Source organism: Rutilus rutilus, assembly GCF_951802725.1.
Source record: "Rutilus rutilus genome assembly, chromosome: 7".
NCBI lineage: Eukaryota > Metazoa > Chordata > Actinopteri > Cypriniformes > Leuciscidae > Rutilus > Rutilus rutilus.
This window is the reverse complement of record NC_140221.1, coordinates 39,781,539-39,805,566: the sequence shown is the minus strand read 5'-3', so window position 1 is coordinate 39,805,566 and position 24,028 is coordinate 39,781,539. Positions and strand designations below refer to the sequence as shown.

Below are 24,028 nucleotides of genomic sequence, written 5' to 3'. Positions count from 1 at the left end.
TAGCTGACGCAAGTTTCATGTTTACGCCGTTTAGTTTTCATACTAATAACATTAAATTGTATATGGATTGTTTTAAACAAAGTTTCTTCAGACGTGAACACTCTCCTGAATTTTGTTACTTTTATTTGCAGAATGTGACCTTATTATTTCGATCTAATTGCAAATAAATGAAACAAAAATGTGATGAAGCCTAAGGACTAAAGCCATGTTCATTATTTTTATAGAAAAAAAAAAGCATTATGTTGAGTTGCTTCTTGGTTTAAAAAGCAGCAAACCGAACAAGATTTTTATGTGAAACTTTCCAGTTATAAAATCTCACACCCTTCATTTTTCATTTTCCTTTTTCTTTTTTTCCAACTAAAATTGTTGTCTTTTGCTTGTTGACATTTAAAGCTAATTCAGTTGATGAAATTCATGTGTTCATGCAAATTGCAATGCTTCTGAAACTATTGTTGTTGTAAGAAAAGTACAACATTGAATAAGCTGAATTTAACTATTACATGGAGATTGCATCAGAAAATCTCTCTTTTTTTTTTTTAATCCCCTCAGTTCATTAGGAAACGAGATCAAGTGATTAAGATCCCGTTCAGCTTTGTTATGAATGCCTGTTCATTTTAATGGATAAATTAGCTGTGTTTGGAACAGGCTCATTTGCAAACATTTACTTGAATGAAGACGTAGGTCTAGCGTCAAAGGAACAGCTGAACAAAGGAGAAACTTCTGAGGATGTCCTAAACATCCTTCCCGAGAGTGAGAGTGGAGGCAAAGTTTGGACAGCATAAATTTGCATGAAGTCTATGTTTGGGGAAATACTTTTGCATGTGACTCTGATAATTGGATCTCTAGGATTTTAGAGAAGTTATAGAGTCATCCATTAACATGATATATCTGTTTATGTTGATTGTATGGGAGGTTTCATCACATGGTTTCAGGATTTTTATCATTTGAAATGTAGAAGTATAGGCTACATTTGGAACAGCCTAAATTTTGTATGATCTACAGGTGGTCCCCCGTATAAGCATCCTGTAACGGTACAGGAATTGTGTATTAAAGGTGTAGCTGTGAGCTACAGTTGAATGAGAAGTCTGTCACCTCAACTACTATGTAGGTTTGTGTGGGAAGCAAACAGCGGCTGTTTGCTTTACACACTACTATAGCCGTTCAATCAACATCGTGAATCTAGATGTAGAATATGCAAAATTCATTGGGATGTGGAGGGTAGCAGGCCACTATAAGAGAAGTTAGTTATTTAACTTAAAGGAATAGTTCGCTTAAAAATGAAAATGCTGTCATCATTTACTCACCCTCAAGTTGTTTCAAACCTGTGTGAATTCAGGAAGACATTTTGAAGAATGTCGGTGACCAGACAGTTGATGGACCTCTTTGACTTACATAGTAGGAAAAAAAAATACTATGGAAGTCAATGGGGTCCAGCAACTGTTTGGTTACCGACATTCTTCAAAATGTCTTCTTTTATGTTCAGCCGAAGAAAGAAATTCATGCAGGTTTGAAACAACTTGAGGGTGAGTAAATGATGACAACATTTTCATTTTTAAGTGAACTATTCCTTTAAGAAACACCACTCAGATTGACATTTTGTTTCTAAAGCAATCTGACTCAAATATTTTAAAAACATGATATAAACGAATAGTTCACCCAAAACTGAAAATTCTGTCTTCATTTACTCACCCTCATGTCGTTCCAAACCTGCATTGCTTTCTTTTTCTTCTGTGGAACTTAAAAGACGATATTGTGAGAAATGTCTCAGTGGGGTTTTTGGTCTAAGGTAACCAAAACTTGCATTTAAGTTTAGAATGACATAAGGGTGAGTAAATGCTGAGAGAATTTCCATTTTTGGATGAACTAATCCTGTAAGTGTCCATAAACATCCAAATGCATTTACATATTGAATGCACATTTCTTCCCTTTTTCTGAGAACACAGTTTTAATATTTAGTTTATGATGTAACATGCCTGTAATACCTGTTTGTAGAGTAGTGGACTGTGAGGGGAACTGAAACCTCAACTTTTGGATTTAGTTACTTGTCATTTTAGCAGATGTTTATACACCAATCGGAGGGACAGTCCCCTATAAGTGCCCTGCTCAAGGATACTTATGCTGATAGGGCAGAACGGTGGTCACTGTACATTTTGTACTAAGCTTGTTTGGGATTCATATATGAGAGAAACATTTTTACTGTTCATATATAGCTGTTCTTTTGCTGGATCTTTTCTTGTCCCTTTAAAAAGTACCAAGAGCGACACAATAAGTCATTTCTCCCTGCATTTCACCTGAAAAACGTCAAGGGGAGTCCCCGAAGTGCACTGGTTTTCTCTCTCACTAAGCTAATGCATTAGTAGCTATTAGTTTCTGGTTTACTTCCTGTGAAACAGGAACTATGTTTGAGCAGAGACTGTTTTTGGATGAAGAAGAAAAAATATGCGAGTTGGCAAACTGACTATAGAGGATGATGAAACTTACCAGCAATTCCCGTTAGAAGTGACTCTTGACAAAGTTGTTGTGACATTCTTCTACAAACTTTGCCAGTACATTGTAGGTTAAACTGACCTATCTGGTGGGTTAAACCGACTGTTAAAAGTGCATTGTAGAGTCATTGGTGCTAACAGAATTAGCTTTTTTAGCATTATAATTTATTCAGAGAAGCACTTGTGTACTTGACTGCAGTTGAAAATCTAAAAATACTACAGCACTCAAACTCCAACCCGATCTTGTGAAAAAACATAACTTTTTCACTATTTTGTATGCATTTGTACGACGTGATTCGTACAGGGAAATGTATGATTTTTAGCAAAAAGCTATGTCCCTAAATTTCAGCTAGCTGCCAAATCAACATTTCTCATTTTCGTTTAGTTGAAGTACTGAAAAATGTAAACTAAATAAATTAAAAACTAAAGTTAATAAAACTATATAGCCATATTTATATTTAAAATAATAAAAATGTCAAAAACACACAAAAAGTTACATTTTAACAAAAACTAAAATTCTAACAAAATATTCAAAATATTAACAAAACCTGAAATAGCATTTCAATGATACCAAAATAACACTGCTCTGTGTCATGCATCTGTTTACACTAATGAATGAATAGAGCTATTCAACTCTAGTACAATGATCACATATACATGACAGAGCTTTATTTATTTTTAAGCTTAAATAGTAAAGCTATTCAAAACGAACTTGTTTCTGAATGCTGTTCAATTGTGCAAGATTTCATTAGTACATAGTGTGTACTGAATCAAGTCTGGGTAAAGGGTCAGATGGAGCACAGACGACGGTAGTGATACTCATATACTATGCATAATTTAGTGTTTGTGGCTGATTTGTTGTCTTGTATGATCATTTGTTGATCAGTTAATGCTGCAGAATCAACAGTGACACTTCAGTTAGGGTGGGAATGTCTGTGGCAATTTACCTATTGTTGTGTGCGTTGTGTAGGGATAATGGGGCGTTGAAGGGTCACACCCGTTCTCACACACACACACACACACACACACATCTGGTTTACTCCCAAGGTTTAGATGATGTTTACCCAATCCTAGATCACGCTGCCCTGTGTGTATCCACACCGCCTGCTGCTTTCCCATCCATTTCAGACAGAGAATCCTGAATTAATATGACTCCTGAGCACTGGTTTCTTTAAAGTTTGGGTCTTAACAGTCACTTTTTTATTTCAATTACTGAATAAAAGTATAATTATTTTTTTTTTTTTAAGTTGAACGGTAGTGTTTATCATAATACAAGTGTTACGAACATCTTTGCACTCTTACACATGTCTCAGTGAAGCAACAATTGTGTAACCAATTGCGAAACCTCAAAGGTGACATTGCCATGGATATTATCTCTGATCAAACGGTCTGGAGTAGTAGTAGTGGACGTCTTTTTAATGTTTTATCTGGCCACAAGATTATCAGCATTTGCATGTGTTTTAAATACTGGAAATAGATGAAATCTTTTTTGAAGAACGCTAAACCTTTGTGTTGTCTGAACATTTTATAGCCAGATATGTTTCCTTGAACTGCGCAATACTGACTATTCCAAAACAGTTGTAAACTAATAGCTTTCAAATCTATATTATTAGATAGTGTTGGGGATAACACGTTACAAGTAACACAAGTTACGTAATCAGATTACATTTTTTTACAAGTAACTAGTAAAGTAACGCATTACTTTTAAATTTACAACAAATTATCGGAGTTACTTTTTCAAATAACCGACCCTTTTTTTCCCATTTATTGATTGAGAGAAATCGGGAGTAAGTGCAGAAGTGTGCGCTGTGTTAACATGATGGCTATTGTAGTTCTAGACTAAATGTGAGCAGGCATCTTCTCATCTCACTTACACAAAAACAGATTTAGTTTTCCTCAACATGAATAAAACCAGTGAAATACAAACTCAGAATGTTACGCTACCTTGCAATGATTAAATGTTAAATTACACAAACATACTTTATGTATTTACTCTCACTTTATTAGATTAGATTAGTCTTTGCTGCTGACCTTCGATGATCCAATTCAACCAAACTAATAAGAGGGTTATTCATTTCGCTTTTGGTGTGAAAGGGACTTTACATTTGCTAGAAACAAAACAACCAAGCAAACCCAGCCCAGGTGAGAAAAAGTAACGTGATGCATTACTTTCCATAAAAAGGAACCAAATAGCGCAATTAGCTACTTTTTGGGGGAGTAATGCAATATTGTAACACATCACTTGTGTTAGTAAAGCAACACATTAGATAACCTGCAAATTAACTAATAAAAAAACGGCTACAAGGAAAAAGAGAACAGTTTATTGAACCTTTAGACAAAATCTAAAAACAAAATCCCAAAAAGTGCATATGTGCTTTTTGAGTATCATATTTTTTGAGCTCATATAAAGACATAGGAGAATATGGACCTCATACTTTAGGAAGAAAAAACTCCTCAGATTTATTGAGAGGCCCAAACTGAGCAAAAATATGCAACTTGGTGCAGCTGCTGATATTTATATTGCTAAAAGTAAGATGAAATTCTGATAGCTTGTAATGAAAATCAATGGGATCTTTATTTTATGAGGACATCCATGCTGCACGTATTTAAAGTCAGTTTTGTTTTGCATATCAGTATCGTCTAAGCTAACAGACATGGACTAAAGCCATGAGATGAGGACTGTATGAATGAAAAGAGATAAAGCTATATTTATGGATGGAAAGTAGCCTAAACATTTGTATTACATGGATTACAAGAACACTCAAGCATGTAACTGATTATTATCATCATGAGTGAAGGTGTCCCTTGATCCATAAAAATTTGTTGTGTAAATTGACCTAAATTTCACGAGTGGGATCTTGCTTATTGTCAGTGTGTCGTGGTGTCTCTGCCAGACTGTTGTTAGCAGAATAAGCTGTGCTTTGTTTGTGGAATAGCTGACAGTGCGGGCTCTTTGTTGCTCAGCCCCCCTTAGCGTTCCCCTCACTCTGTCTGCCTGTAAAAACAACAACAACAACAACTACATGCCCCCGAACAACAACTCCCACTTTCACCCACAGGCCTCGCTAGAGTCTTTTCTGAGAAGGGGAAGTGAATGCAAATAGGGACACGGTTACATGTTTCTGCGACTGTACCGTTTCACTGCCCTGTGCTTGTGCTCTTCTGTTCATTAGCTGTCTTTGCTTTTGCCAAACGTGAAGTGTTTGTTCACTCTGATTCACTGAAGCTTCACGGTCAACAGGTTAAGGGTGTTTTTCCCTCTGAAGCACCTCCTGGTGGAAAATAAGAGATCACAGACCCAGAGGTAGCAGCACACACACACACAGACAGACACACACACACAGACACACACACATATATACACACATTGTTGGTTCTCTCTTGTTTTTGCATGTGTTCATAATTTCTTTCTATGACAGGCTGGCCAAAAATGATGTCTGTTCAATTTGTCATGTTTCCATTTCCAAAATTGCCATTTCATTAGTCATTCATTAGTCTTTTAAGTCATGTCAAGTCACATTTATTTATATAGCACTTTTTACAATTCAGATTGTTTTAAAGCAGATTTACAGAGATAAAGGTAACAGGAAGATAATGCAAAAAAGTTTGTTTCCAGAAGAAAATAGCGTCACAGTCCAGTTAAGTAAGTTCAGTGATGTTTAATTTTTGTTTTAAAAAAGTTATTAATTTAGTTCATTTATATAGCCTATATATACATATAGCCGCTCTGGAGTTAATCGTGATGTCATCGTCCAGCCCAGTTCAGTTCTTGTATAATAGTGTCAATGCAGGCAGATCAATATTATTGTTGAATATTAAATTCAATGTTAAATTCAATGTCCCCAACTAAGCAAGCCAAGCCAATGCAACAAAGGTGGAAAAAAGGAGACAAAGGTGGCAAAGAACCAAAACTCCATCAGGGCAGAATGGAGAAAAAAACTCAGTCGGGGGGCCAGTTCTCCTCTGGCCAATGAACTAACAGTGTATGATTATGATTCAGGCAGCATTATAGTTCAGAAGTCAGATTGGTTAGGAACAATCCGAATATTATTCAGTTCCTTCTGGTTGAAGATCGGAGTCACGCCGGTATGGAGACGGGATTGTTGAGGATCAGTGTCGTGTCGATGAGGCCTTCACAGGGGAGAGTCTAGTTGATATGATCTCTGCTGACACTTCAGGGATGCGTTGTGGTCGTGTCTAGGCGCAGGTCCTCTATCTGGTCTGGATACGGCCTGGATCCGGCTGACTACATCATGCGTTGTGGTCGTGTCTAGGCGCAGGTCCTCTATCTGGTCTGGATACGGCCCGGATCCGGCTGACTACATCATGCGTTGTGATCGTGTCTAGGCGCAGGTCCTCTATCTGGTCTGGATACGGCCTGGATCCGGCTGACTACATCATGCGTTGTGATCGTGTCTAGGCGCAGGTCCTCTATCTGGTCTGGATACGGCCCGGATCCGGCTGACTACATCATGCGTTGTGATCGTGTCTAGGCGCAGGTCCTCCATCTGGTCTGGATACAGCCCGGATCCGGCTGACTACATCATGCGTTGTGATCGTGTCTAGGCGCAGGTCCTCCATCTGGTCTGGATACAGCCCGCAGGTCCTCCATCTGGTCTGGATACGGCCCGGATCCGGCTGACTACATCATGCGTTGTGGTCGTGTCTAGGCGCAGGTCCTCTATCTGGTCTGGATATGGCCTGGATCCGGCTGACTACATCATGCGTTGTGGTCGTGTCTAGGCGCAGGTCCTCTATCTGGTCTGGATACGGCCTGGATCCGGTTGACTACATCATGCGTTGTGATCGTGTCTAGGCGCAGGTCCTCTATCTGGTCTGGATACGGCCCGGATCCGGCTGACTACATCATGCGTTGTGGTCGTGTCTAGGCGCAGGTCCTCTATCTGGTCTGGATACGGCCCGGATCCGGCTGACTACATCATGCGTTGTGATCGTGTCTAGGCGCAGGTCCTCTATCTGGTCTGGATACGGCCCGGATCCGGCTGACTACATCATGCGTTGTGGTCGTGTCTAGGCGCAGGTCCTCTATCTGGTCTGGATACGGTCTGGATCCGGCTGACTACATCATGCGTTGTGGTCGTGTCTAGGCGCAGGTCCTCTATCTGGTCTGGATACGGCCTGGATCCGGCTGACTACATCATGCGTTGTGATCGTGTCTAGGCGCAGGTCCTCTATCTGGTTTGGATACGGCCCGGATCCGGCTGACTACATCATGCGTTGTGATCGTGTCTAGGCGCAGGTCCTCTATCTGGTCTGGATACGGCCCGGATCCGGCTGACTACATCATGCGTTGTGGTCGTTTCTATAGCGTAGGTCCTCAATCTGATCTGCATACGGCCTGGATCCAGCTGATTACAGTAAACCTCGGAATAAGCAGAAAGACTAACATTAGCGTAGATGCCATCCTTCTTATGATGTAACGAGTACATTGTGTGTTATAGGAAGTGTTGACCTAATTTATGCAGCCTAATAATAATAATAATTTAACTGATTTGAATAATAGGAATGTATAATTTTCTATGTGTATGCCAGGTTAAAGAGAAGTGTTTTAGTCTAGATTTAAACTGACAGTGTGTCTGCTTCCCGGACAATGTTAGGAAGACTGTTCCAGAGTTTAGGTGCTAAATAGGAAAAGGATCTACCGTCAGCAGTTGATTTTGATATTCTAGGTATTATCAACTGGCCAGAGTTTTGAGAATAGGCGTGAAGGACTATAATGCGTTAAGAGCTCGCTCAAGTACTGGGGAGCTAAACCATTTAGTTCTTTGTAAGTAATCAGCAATATTTTAAAATGTATATGTTTAAAAATAAGCAAATATGGTTTCCAAATATGAGCCACTCTCAGCACTCTCTGCGTGAGATTTTCCAGGGCGACGAGAACGTATTTGTACATTGCTGTCATCTGGTGGAGAATATAGGAAGCACACATTTCTTTGTGAGAAAGAGTTTTACAATAGTGGCTAAAAGTGATGTCCGGCCTCTTCAGCCTTTATTGAAATATTATTTAAAATTTGTTAACGATTTGTTAATCATATTATGTAGTTTGGAGTCAATATTTGTTATAACGCAATGACACATGCCACATTTTTTGTCAAGGCTGTCATACAAAGAAATTTTGAAAACATGCAAAAAGAAGAGAGAACCAACGAAACATTAATAATGTAAATATAGTTTGTCTGTTTACTGTTTTTATAATATATTTTTGTATATTCTTTTTATTATATATATATATATATATATATATATATATATATATATATATATATATATACTAAATTAAATTAAGCTAAATTTGTCAATAGGTCTATTCCTCTAACATAAATTATAAATATATAACATAAATATACATTTACTAATGCAAAAATCATTTCAGGGCTAGACATGCATGATTAAAAGGTTATGTCCAAACACAGTGTGAAATTAAGAAAGAGACATAAGCAACCTTTAAACATAATTAAAATCCAATTTTGCTCTCCAAAAAACCAACAAGAACAAATCATTTGAAGTTTTGTGTATTTCATGAGCCTGTCACTATGATGACAATGCTTTTGGAGACGCTTCAAAGAGACGAGCGTGGCATTTTATTGTGTGGACTTGTTCTCTGGAGATGCTGGTCAGGGTTGTTAAAACAAAGAAGTTCAAATTAAAATGTGCTCAATTCATGGATGAACTTGCCAAGACATCATGTGGTAACAAGCTTAGTTTCCATTCGCTCTGTTCTGAAGTTAAAAAGGAATTTTTAAAAAGATGAGGGTGGGGGTTTGTGTGTAGGTGAGAGAGGTGGAAGAAAAAAATGAAAAGAAGCAGGAACCACAATCATGGCAGCCATGTGATCTGAAGTCATTTCCTGACACGCTGCTAATGTACTTTAACATGTTGTCTCTAAAAGCACAGAGAGTGGTCCGTTTCTCTCTCTCTATTTTTCTCTCTCAGAGATACAATATGAAAGGTGTTACATTAAATATTGGGAACACTTTTAAAGGAATAGTCCACCTAAAAATGAAAATCTGATATAATTTGTTTATCATGTTCTTCCAAACCTGTATGACATTCTTCTTTGAAACACATCAGAAGATATTTTGAAAAAAAATGTGTGTGTGTGTGTGTGTGTGTGTGTGTCCATACAATGAAATTCAGTGGGGTTCAGTGCTATTTGATTATTATGGATTATTATTGTTTATTAGGCAAAAACAGTTGACAAATTCTTAAAATGTGCTATTTTCTTGAGTAAAACATAAATACATCAGGATGTTATTTGTGTAAAATAAAAAAACGATAGCCATATATATATATGTATATAGCCATATATTATTTATATATAATTAATTATTCACAAATAACATCCTCATTTCTACTCACCAAATTCCCTCACAACATTATGAAAAAATAACAGATTCTGAGGCTTGTTCGCTTAAATGACACTTATTTTCATATTCATTATATTCATGAATATTTTCATATTCAGCTGTTCCTCACTTTAGAATTGAATTGCTAAATGAATAAATGTACAGGTATATGACGGTGAAGATCTGAAGTCTGAAGAAGAACTCTTTCTCACTCTTTCTTCTCCACTTCAAAGTTCTCATGCACTTGCACTTTCATGTTGATCATGAAAACATGTTGGTCACAGAAAGAACTTAAAAGATCACAAAACTTTTGTCTTTGATCCACACAAACTCTTTCTTCTCTCTATATTTCTCTATGGGTTTGTAGTTTGTAGTTCTGCCCCGAGCGTGCGGATCGAGTCATGATTTGAGATCCTTTACAGAGCAATCTACATTTGAAGGCACCCTTCCCCTATTGGAAAATCCATCTTCACATCAAGCTCTTTCTTTAGTGTCTTGGCTGTACCATAAAACAGACTTTCTCTGACTTTTTAAAGTTTTTCACTCTGAGACCAAAGCCTGTTGTTTAATGCAGTGATGTGATTCTAAAGTGCTCCTTATGGACTTGCATAATCTTATTATTTATTATAGTGTTTATTATAAATGATTTACGTGTGCACATCATTATTTTTTTTAATTCATATGTCCCCCTCGAAACAACCTCTGTTCTCTTCATGACGTGTGTCTCGGCATTGGGGAGAATCAATATCCTCCACAACTGACTGCAAACTGCCATTCAGATCTGCCTACAAATAGTTAACAATGCCAAACTTCAAACGATCCAATCAATTCCTGAGGACGAAATCCAGTCCCCTACATTCAATCGGATATAATAACAATAACTTTATTTTCTATAACGCCTTTAAAGGAGCTTCTCAAATCGCTTTACAAGAAAAGGAAATACAAAATAAATCAACAATAGTACGTTTGTGTATTAAAATACTTATTTAGAAGATGCTTAGAAACCCCAGTAAGAAGCACATTACTGTAATAATCAATGCAAAAAAAAAAAAAAAAAATGTAATGAACTTTTCTGCAACTTGAAAGGTATAGCAATGGACGCAATTTTGCGAAATCTCTAAGATAAAAACGAATGAAGTCTTTACAATGTTTAGTACATGGGGTTCAAATGTCAATGAAGAATCAAAGATCACACCTAGATTACTCAATTTTTCAAACTCAAGTACAGAACCATCAATGATAATCAACTTTTTTTTGTTTTGTTTACTGTTTAAACAAAGAAAATGATTAGACATCCATTATCTTATCTCAGAAATACATGTAGTGAGCACTGAGACAGCCTCATTTCAACCGTGTTTACAATGAATGTGTGTCATCAGCATAAAAATAAGAAAAATAGTTTGCAAAAGCTGACCAAGAGGGAATACATAAAGACTAAAAAGTAATGGTCCTAAAATTGAGCCCTGAGGGATGCCAGTAGAAACTGTCAGATATTAGACCTGTGTTCCCCCTAAAGCAACAAACTGTCAGTGTCTGGTCAAATAAGATTTAAACGGTGCTAGAAATACCAAATCAAGGTGATTAAATAAAAGATTATAAGTAACTTTAACCAGGGCTGTATCAGGTAAAATAGAGAAGAAAAGACTATAGCAACTTCCGTTTCATGCCGACTTTAATTTACAGAAACTTTATTGTATAGAATTGGGTGATCCTTTAAACCTGCAAATACTTTCAATGTATTTACAAAATTTGTTATGATGCTTATATTGCAAAGTCATTAAAATTATATATATATATTTTTTTTTTTACACAGAGTCATATACATTACATTTTCCCCCTGAATGTGGGAGAGACAATGAAACATTTATTATATGTAATTTAATACACACATCATGAAGAGAGCAGATGTCGTTTTCGAGGGGGAGGTTAACATTTTTGATTAAACTATATTTAATTAATATTTTTTAAATATTTAATTTAAATAATATTTCTTTTTTAAAAATTATGTTTAATAATAATAATTTAATCACCAAAATTAGTTTAGAAAGCAACGTGGAGATCTAACAATTGGAGAAAAATGAACCCGCCTGTAATAACTCCCCCTGTAGAGGGTTTATCCCCTGTTTTATTCATGTATTTATGAAACTTGGACAAAGTCCTGCTATTCGAACTAGGTAAAATATGATGTATGCAACTGAACCGATAATAAACAGAGCATCCAAACATAATAAATATATTGATAAAAAAACAGAGCATCCATACATATTCATGTATTTAAAACATAATCGAGTGGTGCAGTGTTACAGAACAACTGTGTGACTTCTGTTCAAAGCTCTTGTCCTGTGAGAGTTGTATCTGAGAGGAGGGGCCAAAGATCAAAGCAGAGTGATTTTCAACACACACACTCTCTCTCTCTCTCTCTTCTTCCTACATGTTCTCATCCTTCTCTCCAGCACAATGCCAGTTGGGTTACTAAAAATAGCAGAGGAGCCATTTTGCATGTGCGCAATCCTCACAATGCTCTGGGAACCGTGCTCATAAATCAGACGTCCCCGGTGAATCGTGCCTTTGATGGGGCCCTGCTGACGTTATCCTCTAATGAAGAAAAGAGATGACGAGGAGGCCCTAATTTTGTGTCTGTAACTCACAACACTGGAGTGTATTATTACATAAAGCAATTAAGAGGCCCCTGGACACCCACAGATGGAAATGTTTTCTCCCACTGACTGACTCCAGGAGATAGGGAGGACGTTATAGTCGGACGATGCTTTTATGCGTGAGATGATGTCAGCGCTTTGTGTTTTGATTCACTCCCTACAAGTATGCATGCTTTTATTCATGAAAGACAAAATCTAAAGATCAATAAGCCTTGTTAAAAGGCACTAATAGTGAATCATTTTTACAAAATTCACACAAATTCTCATGCACATATTAAGGGAAGTTGGTTTTATTAAAGAAATTAACCGGCAATAATTAATTTGTGTTCACAATTCATGAGGTATCTATTGCTCCCAAACATCTGCCTCACAACACACACACTTCCAAGAGAGTGTATAGCAAAACCTCGCTCACATGGCTTTAGTTATCAGATCCACAGGTGATCAGCCGGTGGCAACAAGAATAAAATATGCCTTTTTTCACCAACACCACCAGAGGGCAGAGTTGAATTGAATTATCTGCATGAGGGGACTTTCAGAACCATTTCCATCCTCTCTCTTTCTCTTTTATACACACTACACATAAACAATTACGAATGGAGAAGTGCTGTAACTGCTTGTGGTTTGTATGGTGTATACAACATGCCAAAAACAATTACAGAATTTCTTCATTTGTAATTGGTTGTGCACGGCATTTCAGCTTGAATATTTCTTGATATTCGTAAGCCGTAACATTAGAGGGCTGAGGCAAAACTAACAGATTTTTATTTTTGCTATTACACATTAATTGACTTGGAAGTTTTTACCCTCTCTGAATCATTTATGTTTGCTATTTCACATGCATGTCATGGATCGATTATTTTGACTGAAAATTCATCATAAAACTATGAATTATTACGTGTTTAAAACTATAATGATGTAATCATGAAGTGAAATAATCATAAACCATTTCAACATTTATTGTGTAATATTTTTTTGGCAAAAACTTTTTATTAATTTCCAAGACTAATGATAAGAAAACTTTTTTCAAAAGACAAAAATACCCTGTGATGCATGTATACATAAAAAATAAATAAAAAAAAGAGTAAAGACTTGCAAAAAATATTTAACAAATTGCTGTTCTTTTGAACTTTCATCTAAGAATCCTAAAAAAAATGTATCATGCTTTCCACAATTTTTTTTTTTTAAATTAAAATAAATTAAACAGCAAGAAAATGCAGGAAATGTTTCTTGAGCAGCAAATCAGTATTAGTGTCAATATCAGAATGATTTCTGAAGAGTCATGTGACACTGAAGAAAATTTACTGGAATAAATTGCATTGTAAAATATATTTAAATATATGTTATTTTAAATTATAATAAAATTTTACCGTATTACTGTTTTTACTGTATTTCTTTCTGTTCTTACTTTTTATAAACATCTTAAAAAAATCTTGCTGACCCTAAACTTTTGAATGGTTGTGTATTTACACTGCATGTTGGACATTGTTAGTAGACAAATATGCAACAATTTCGGTGAGTGTGAAAAGTGAAAAATTCTTGAAAAGTGCCCATAGCTGAAGAAATACTCTTGTGATAAACTTAGACATGAAAACAAGCTGTTGTCTTCTTTGTGTGTCTTTTTAAATGTTTGATCGGTCACATGACCTACATCATTTCTTCCAGCTTTGGAAATTCTCCTTAGTCCTGCTGCTCTTTTTTTTAAGTAATCATATTTTGCTTTTATTTTTGACAGCAAACATGTCTTTTTTTTTTTTGTCCAGACCAATTATCAGAGGATTTTAGCCGTTTATATTTCTCTCTCAGGACATGGATCAATGAAAACAGAAGAGGTCCTTTGTTTATCAACCCTTGAGGGCCTGCATACAATTTCCCGTGGAAATGACACTGGGGGAGACAGTAAACATGCCATTTTTATGATTGTTTAACATTACAGCCACTTAAACACTGAACTGAGGTGTAAAACAGTGTAAAACACTTTTACACTTTTCGGTCAGTCATTATTCTCTTGTCTTGTCTCCTAACAGATACAACAGTCTGTTAACAGATGTTGATACTCCACCCTGCCCACAAAAATGAGTTTCTAAGCACGTCTTTGACTAAAATGATGCAATGTTATTATGATGAACAAGACACTGTGCATGCAAACTATGAAGCTTGGAGGACCAGAGAGTGAAAAAAGAAAACTAAGATGGCAATTTTTCTCATATGCGGTAGTTTTATAGATCACAGCTGAGGGTCTTCTTCAAAAACAGATGGGGTGCCGTTCTCCCCCTCGTCCACAGCTTCAGTGACATCATCAGCTGAGAGTCGATCTGCGAATAATTGTCATGCTGTAGGCAAACCAGCCTTTTTAGCATTCTGCAAGCTCTTTTGGGTTTTCCTGTGTTGAATCAGAACATATGTTGGCCATTTTGGGATCCGTTGTTTCTTCCTGATACATTCCTGACCTTGAGGAGCTGTGCAGTTGGTTTTCATAAAGCGAGTGTCTTCAAAAAGACTCTTGGGGTATTATTGCATGCAAATCTGAGTTCATAATCTTTGATTGTCTGAATGATGTTTACATTGGTTGAGCAAGCACAGTACAATTCAATAAAGAAAACTTTGACTTTAAAAATGACAACAAAAAATGGCGAATAAACATGCATTATTTATCAGAGAGGCAGGCCTACGAATGGTGTGTGTGTGTTTGAAAAAATTTAACTTCTGAACACTAATACAATGTGTTTGAGCCTCTATCCGAATATTAAATGCAACTTTTTACTACCCAAGCCGAGTAAAAGACTTCAAAAGACACCTCAAGTTTACCCTGTTTTTATTTTTTTTATTTTTTGCAACGTAAAGAGGCTTAAACATGATTACATACTTAAAAAAAAAAAAAAAAACCAGTGTTTTATTGTATCCTGGTCATCTTGCCAGAGTTTACTTTCCAAATGCATACTTAACCAAGGCATGCTCTGTAAAATAAACATATTTTCAATGTAAGCTTGAGCTTCCTCTGACTAAATGCGTCCAGTTGAAAGTCATTACAAACGAGGGCCCTTTGCTGTCAGTCCAGGTCAAATCTTTTCATACTTCAAAGGTTCTTTTATTTTTGAAGAGTTGAACGCAAAGGGTCTTTGATTTTGTCTCATTCCTCATGTGAATCAAAGGCGAGATCAAACCCTTTAACTTGTTTTAACGTTTGGGGTAATTTGGCTATAATCAAAAAGTCCTGCACAAAAAAATTCTGTTGAGATTGACTTGTTTTATTGGTTTCCTTGATCCCAATGCTTAGAGTGTAAAAAACTAGTAATTTCAAAGTTAGGCGAACCTTATTTTTATGTTCATCTGATCTCGTTTGACAGATATATTCATAATACGATTTTTAACCTTTATTTAACCTTTCTGTTGTCTTACGAAAACATATTCTGTGTCAGAAATCTCCCCTATACAATACTGAGGATTTACTATTCCCTACATTAGTCCACCAATAGCCTATAGTTCACTTGATTGAGTGAATGAAAACGAGTGAGTATTGAGAAGGGCTGCCACTTTTGCGTAGTTTGTGCTTGCTGTTTAATAATCGTTTGAAACTTAGCAAACTGGCAGCTCTAGTAGTAAGATGAAAAGATTGATCTTGAACTCTGTCATGGAAACTATGTATAAACCTTACTTAACGAGTTTGTTTGCCCATAAAATCTTTAAGATATTAGGTTAAACTTATTTGGCTTGCTGTCCACTGAAGAGGGGCTCGATGAAGCAGCTTCAACTCGAGCTTTGATATACCCCCCCAGTGGCTAAAAGTAGGATATGATAATTGAAGGGCAAGGTACCTGAGATGAAGGTGGAGTTTGGGGAGGTGGAGGGATACTGGAACAGCTGATGCAAGAGAGAGGTAAGCGGCTGCTTATATACTCAGGCTGTTGATTGAAAGATTAGATGGGCTCACTCCTCCCTAACTTGCGTTTAGGAACTTCATTTAAACAATGTAATAATCAATTAAAAAGGTAAAATTTGTACATTGCGCAGTAGCCACATTGGTTTGGAAAATGGATGGATTATTCAGCTGTGGGCGCCATCTTCTGGTCAGATGCGGAAATTTATTTGGCGCGCGACTCTCACAGTGCATTATGGGTATTCTCTAGAGTGTCCATCGGATGTACACTCGTTATTGCGGTGAATTATGGGATTGAATTCGTGCACTCGATAATGTCCACTATGGTTTCGGGCACCGCTACAAGGGCCATTCTACAGAATTGGTGAAAAACACATTTAAAAAGAATTTAAGTATTCAAATGTTAGATGTTTACATAGATCCTTCTATCTATCCTTCTATTGAATCCCACAATAATATTTACAATATCAGTAAGTATATATAAAATCATAATTTATTGGGTAGGCTACTTTCAATTGGGAGGGGGCTGTCCTGAACACTAACCCCTGAATTTCAACTTGTGAAAATTATATTGTAATGTTTATTTTTGAAATTTTTCCATTATAAAAAAAAATATATATATATATTTTTGATTTCTTTTAAAAAGTGAAGTAAAAACAAAACAAAAAAACATTTCTTTTATATTTTATTTTTAAATCACGAAACTTTATGTAAAAAATAAATGTGTCCCGCATTTTCATGTCACTACCGAAACAGTGTGTGTTTTAGTCCATTGGCTGAGACTGATTTTAACCACATTTTGATCAGGAAATATTCCTGTGTCCCTCTCTCTCTCATAGCCTCTCTTTCATTGTAGATAGGTACCATCATGTTGAGGGAAATGTGTTCAAAAGTGTGAAAATCTGTGTGTAACTTTAAAGGAATGTCACTACCAAACCTTTTTTCTGCAATTAAGCAAACTTTTTTGGCTGTTATTCCATACAATTTTGTTTTTATGTGTGTAAAACTGTTCAGAACTGTGCTTGGTAAACTTGTGCTGGTTACCATCTTTGAGCTAGGCTCAAAAGTATCTAAAATTTGTCACTACCGAAACAGTCACTACCAAAACGTGGTGAAGTTTCGGTTGTGACATCATGTCTTTTTGAGTGTTATTTGATAGAATTGAGTTTTTTTGTGTGTACAACTTTTCAGAACTGTGCTAGTTAATCAGGCTCAAAAGTATCTAAAATTGTCACTACCGAAACAGTCATAACCGAAACATGTCATCATTGTTTTGGTAGTGACAAAAGGGAACACATAATCATTTATTTGGGGGAAATAAACAACATTTTTGTACAGTTATGCAAATCATTAGGATCTTAGTTTGTTTTAGTAGTGTTTTAGTATGCGAGTTAAAATTCTGTAATGTGATGTGGTCGCTACCAAAACATTACTGTCACTACTAGCGAAAATGTGCCGCCACGACTGAAACATGCATGTTTTGTCTAAAATAAAGTATATTTAAAAATCAACTAACTAAGATGTTATCATAGTGTTTGGTTCAATGTATATTCAAACTAATGAATCCTTAACTTTTAAATCAGTATGATTAACTTAATGCCTTTTACAAAGAAAGATTGGATTCAAAATACAACAAATCTTATAAATTACACTTGAAATATTGTTAAAATTGTAATTATTATTGATTTACCTGTGAAAACTTTTATTTTATTTACAAGGTAGATGTAAACAAAATATTAATAGGTCAATATAAGCCTTCTTATTAAATTATTTATTATTGTGTTTCAGTAGTGACAAATTTGGGGAGAGGAAAAATATTCCAAAACTTTCTGAAAATACAATATGATAATTAACTGCACAATTACTAGAAATGTGTACCTTGGATATTATACAGTTTGCATACATACAAAATTTGTCAAAACATTTTGTAAAAAAAAAATGTTTTTTCAAGATGTTTCCAGCTCTGACTTTGAACCAATTTTGTAGAATGGCCCATAAATGTCTGTCCTCTCAAATAGTGCCCTATTTAAGGGTATAGGGGGCGGTTTTCGGACACAGCCCTAGACTTTAAATTCGTCATGATGGATGGATAAATCTGAATAAAACGTCTTCAAAATGTACTTCAAAATGTAGATGCCCTCATGCCAGTAAACACGTCATCAGAGAAGAGATGTTGCTGGAAAAGTGAGGGCTATTTTGATGAAAGGTTACGAAAGTACATGAATAAAAAAAAAAAAAAATGCTTTAGAATTATATATAATTCTATATATACTTTTTTTTTTTTTTGATTTCATGGTGACTTTAAAGGTGTTTTAAAACTAATAGCTTTCAAAATCTCTCAGAAAGACAGGCGAGAATAGGCCTACTTAAAAAACTTTACACAATAATATACAATGTGTAAAGTGCATCAGAAAGTCCACTTACTATAGAGACAACGGGTAAAATTAACACTTAATTTTGAGAAGATTTAGTTATTTTTAAGGTAGCCCACCCAAAGTTCAACAAGTTCCCTCACAGTCGGCTAATTACAACTAAGGGAAACGTTTGCCAACCTTCCAGCAAAAGTAATAAAACTGTTTTCTGACTGTAATATATTATATACGAAAGGACAATCCCAGCAATTAACTTCAAAGCTATTACTACATGCACATTTCTGCGTATGAATCATCCAAACAGTGTCGCTCCTCCTTAACGATTCAATGCGGAGAGGAGCAGGGGAAGTGGAATTGACGTTAACGAATCGGTTGTTTTGAACGAGTCTTTTAAAAGAACTAATCTTTTTTCACTTCGATGCAACTAATTTTTAGTTTTTAAAGTTTCTCCCTTTTGAAACATACGTATTTTGCTCATAATAAGAATGATGCATGTGTAAAAATGACCAGGCTACACAACTATAATGAAGTACCGAAAGTTGCAGAATTGTTGTTATATTTTTCAGAAGCTTGACAGACACTATGCCAGCAGCTGCCAAATAGCCTATACATATCTGCTTAGGTGTTGCTTATGGGGAAAGGCTTATTATCTTTAAATAGCTACTGTCTATGGTGTCTCCTCTGGATTTGTAGAGATGCAAATGAAAGAATAAGAAGAAAAAGATAAGTTAAGCTAACAAAATATGTTCCAAGAACATATTTCCCATTAAGATATGAAAACGTTATTTCTAAATGTTCAAAACGTCAAGTTTATTAAATGTTTTAAAAATGATATTGGCCTACCATTTTATCATTCTGCAAATATTATGGGAACGTTACTTTTGAAACAACTAACATTTAAAATGTAAAACAAACATCCAACTAAAACATTTCAGGAAAAGAAATGTTCCACGAACAATGTAGACTTTATGAATATGAACATTATTAACAGATAACTCTGAACAAGCATACGTTACTTGAAGGATGTTCGTTCATAACTTGTTTATAAACCTAGCCAGTAGGCTACGTTAGCCAAAGTTCTGAGAAAGTTCCCTGTTAGCTGGAAAATAACCGGTTCCTGAACGAATCTTTTAAATGAGCTGATTCAAAAGAATCGAGTCACTTGGATGAATCATAAACTCCACCACTAGAATAGAGAGGGTCAGGAAGATCGGTGGGTGGGGTTAACCCTTTGTGGAAAAAAAAAATTAAGGAATCACGTGTTCCCAGATCAAAGGAGATCCGCTTTGTACAGAGAGCGCGAGCAGCAGCCAGCGAGGCATAAGCGAGCGCGCGAGCAATGCGATAGTGCGGGCAGCAATGGTGAAATCAGCCACGACATTCTTTCCAAGGACAAACTTTTATTTTTAATGATCGCTATTATCATTTCGCACCATCCATTGCGTTTTTTCTTTTCTTTTTTTGGTGTCGTTTGTATTTTGGGAGGGAGCTTTCCCCTCTCAAATTTGATTCTGAATCAACACTTTTTTGAAGACCCTTGGAAATTATGTTCCGATCGGCGCTGATCCAACCGGCAAGATGATGATTTTACCGAGGAGTGGGTTCGGTCGTGGTGCTGATTCGGTGGTCTTGGTGTTGTTTTGGGTCTTGGGAAGCGTCGTAGCCAAGGATACTGCCTTTGTGGAAGTTGTGCTTTTTGAGTCGAGCTCAAATGGTGATTATACCACTTACACGACAGGTCTGCAAGGGCGCTTCTCCAGAGCCGGAGCCACTATCAGCGCAGAGGGCGAGATCGTGCAAGTACGTTTCCGTCTCTATCGGTGCACTTGCATGGGAATTTTACCCTCTAACAACTTCGTTTCTGTGCGGTGCATTCGCTCTCCGCAACTTTGTTTTTCTCTTTCTTTTCAAGGGGGTGTGGGGTTGCACTTCACTACGCGAGGATGGTACAAGACCAGAGAACTATGCGGTCGCAAAATGGCCTCTTGTCTTGCAAAACATGAAAACGTACTTGCAAAAAAGTTACTTTGATGCATAGCTTGCATTAATTGTGTAGCACACTGCAGAAACGGACTAGGGACGTGCAGGAACACATGTGGCTAACTTTGTAGCGCAGATGACAGTAGTAAACATATGTCAGAGGTTATCAGTTTTAATAACAGCATTTCCTAGATCTTTTTGCAGTGTTACAATGACAAGTGTCAGTGGTGATTCATAGTGACAGGATTCCCACAGTCAGTGAATACCTGGAAAGATGAAAGGATTATAATTATAGGATCATGAAAAAAATATGCTCACCTCTGAAATATGCTTCATGTGCCTACAATGGCTTTAACATTATCCAGGCTGGAAACTTTTTCCCATAACTTTTATTCGTTTCCACAGTTAATTGTATTATAGTTTTGATTTCCTGTTGAAATCAGTTATAAGACCGGCAAGATGACTTGAGATTATTATTATTATGATTACATAATTATAGTAACTAGAATGGTATGATTTAAATAGGTCCATGACACCTGTCATGGTGTTTGTTTGAAGTTCATTGAAGGCTGTGAGAAATCATCTCCATAATGCTGTCCAGAAGACCGCTCTACTAAAATAATATCTCCACAGGGATCTGTGCTATTTGATAAATTGTTTATGAACCATCACACCTCTGTGTGATTTATCCTTCATATTGCATGCAAGCGGTTTTGCATTCTCCAGGGAAAGTTTTGCAATCCTTCTAAAGAGCGCCCGTTTTCATGATTTGTTGAAAGTTTGTAATTCTTCCCTCTCCTCTTGTGAAAACAGAGAACAGGCATCAAAGAGCGAGAAGTTATTGAATGTCACGCCAAGAGGAATAATTAGTCCCTTAAACACTTGCTTAGAGTTTAACACTGTTGGCAGAAGTGCACTGTGGGAAGTTATGGTGACTGTGCCTGTAATGTGAACACTGAAAGAAGATGCAGTGATCAAAGCGAATGCCTGATGCTTCATGCTGCATCTCCTCATGCATGCAACACACTGTAAATGCTTTACCTTTTAGATTGATGCAAAGAAATCTGGGTTGGAACGAAACCAATGCACAAGCGTAAACTCTAGCTGCATGCAATAGTTCATCTTTCACAAGCTCCTACTATTTCTGTGCTTTCCTTTACATTCCTCCTTGTGGTTTTAGTGAAGAAATATGAAAAATACAGGCTTTTTTACATCCGGATCTACTGTGTCCGTCCCACATCATTCGCTACTATGTGTTTACAGTTGTGTACTTAGTAATGTTAGAATGTTCGCATGTATAGGATTAGTGAGTATCACATTTTTCAAAATGGCAAGTGGTGATCATCATTTTTCAGTGATGGCAGAGGAGATTGCTTTCTCTGTAGTGGGGTGAAACTAGAGATTTAGTGGTTTAGATATTTAGACTGGCCATACATCCATTTAGCACGGGCCGTTTGGCTCTATCTTTAAACCCTGCTGAGATGCCGGACCTCAGCTTTACGTTGAGAAGCCTTTGAGGTTTGCCATGTTTTCAGACATAGTTAAACATCGCTTTTATCACAGAGGCCAAGTTAGGATTCCTATTGGGATAGTGTTCGTAATATATTCTAACGCTGTAATCATTGTGCACACAGTGTTTTAGATCTTCTCATTTACTGTTTGTTCTCTCTCATTTTCTGAAACGCTATGCCATGTATCGTTCGCAATTTTCTTCTTGGCAATGCCATCATTTCATGTCAACTTCTCAGCAATGTCATAATTTCATGTGGCTTTGAATGGTGTTCATGCGAGAGATGTTTTTTTTGCTCTAATGATAGTTTTGCTGCGAAGCTGATTGAATAAGAACCATATGAAGATATTTTTGAGATCTGATGCAAATGTTTGACTTCTGACTTATGTTTGACAATATAGTTGCATAATTCAGTTTGAAAGTTTGTCGTCTGCTCCTTTAAATGCTCGAGCTCTTGCAGGATGGATTCTGATTGGCTGTTCATCAGCTGGAAAAAAACGTTCATAAAGTGATTCCAACGATATCATCGCTATAGTTATCGTCATTGGTGTGAGCGGGCCTTTATGCTTGTTCTGCATTCTTGTTCATACATTTTCTTGTGCCTAATTGCTTTTAAGCATGTTAAAAGTTTCCTGCTGGTCTCAATTTCCGTTTATTGCATTTTAACCTCTAGGATTGGTGCGCTGGCGGCTTAATTATAAAGAAGGCTTGTTGTTGGGCGTTGAGAATCCAATTAAGTCAATAAGTGAGGGTATTAGACTGTAGGACGTAAATTTCAAGCACTTTAAGAAAACTAGCCCTAAGCCCTGGTACATCCTTGTCAGTTTTCCCTTGAGTGAAAAGGAGAGCCTGGAGTAGCAAAGCAGGGCCAAAGCAAACAAATTAACTCAATTTGCTACATACTCTACCTTATGGGGCAGGAAGCAAAGTGACTTCTTGGCTAATACACCAATGAACCGATGTTCTCCTTGGCTAGAACCTCAATTGCCTCAATTTTGTCTTCTCATAGCATGAAAATCAGTGTCTTTTTAAATAATTCTTACATACTGTAGTTGTGGCTTTTCTCTTGGAAAGGTCTTGCTGATGGTGTTTTGAATATAGTGTTACATTCCTACAGCCGGTTCCAGGGCCTTGTCTCCAGTATAGAGACTTGCTAGCTGTTGGTTTTTACATTGATTACAGGAATATTATTGTTTTAGTTTTGTTTTAGTTTTTTTTTGTCGAAGGCTGAAAGGTTAAAAATATTTAAGCTGAAATGCTGTTACATCCAATGTTTGGTCTGTGATGATTTTACCAATCCTTTAGCTGACATGGTGGTTATCAGTGTAATATACTTTATTTTGCTTTGTTATACCTTGAATTTTACTCTGTTAAACAGAACTTTCAAATGTTTAAGCAGGTTGTCTGCAGTTTAAAATGACAAATAATCTCGTGAATTTTTAGTTTAATGTGTGGATATTTGATAAAATTGTGTGTATTATACCTTTAACATTATATATGCATCTTGGTGAGTCTGTGTTTCACCTTTTGTTTTAAAAATGACTAATAATATTGATTGTAATGCTTAATAGTATTCTGAAAAATATAAGTTATAATAGGAAGATTTTTTTTGAAAGACATTAAAACTTTTATTAAAAAAGGATACATTACATTGGTCAAAAGTGACTGTAAAGACATTTCCAATGAAATGTACAGAATATTTCTATTTAAAATAAATGATATTTTGCTTTATATTGTTCATCAAATAATCCTGGAAAATATATCACAGTTTTCACAATA

At 36.3% G+C, this 24,028-nt stretch overlaps 1 protein-coding gene and 1 long non-coding RNA gene across 2 annotated transcripts in view; both read left to right on the top strand.

Moving 5' to 3' along the window:
* Positions 1 to 24,028, top strand: part of LOC311293219 — a 267,232-nt gene that overhangs the window by 160,414 nt on the left and 82,790 nt on the right. The gene's annotated exons all lie outside the window — the stretch shown is intronic.
* Positions 20,032 to 24,028, top strand: part of znrf3 (zinc and ring finger 3) — a 69,742-nt gene continuing 65,745 nt past the window's right edge. The window contains exon 1 of the mRNA XM_084413825.1: positions 20,032 to 20,559. Coding sequence (XP_084269951.1) covers positions 20,338 to 20,559 — 222 coding nt within the window. The 5' untranslated portion in view covers positions 20,032 to 20,337. The remainder of the gene's footprint in view (positions 20,560 to 24,028) is intronic.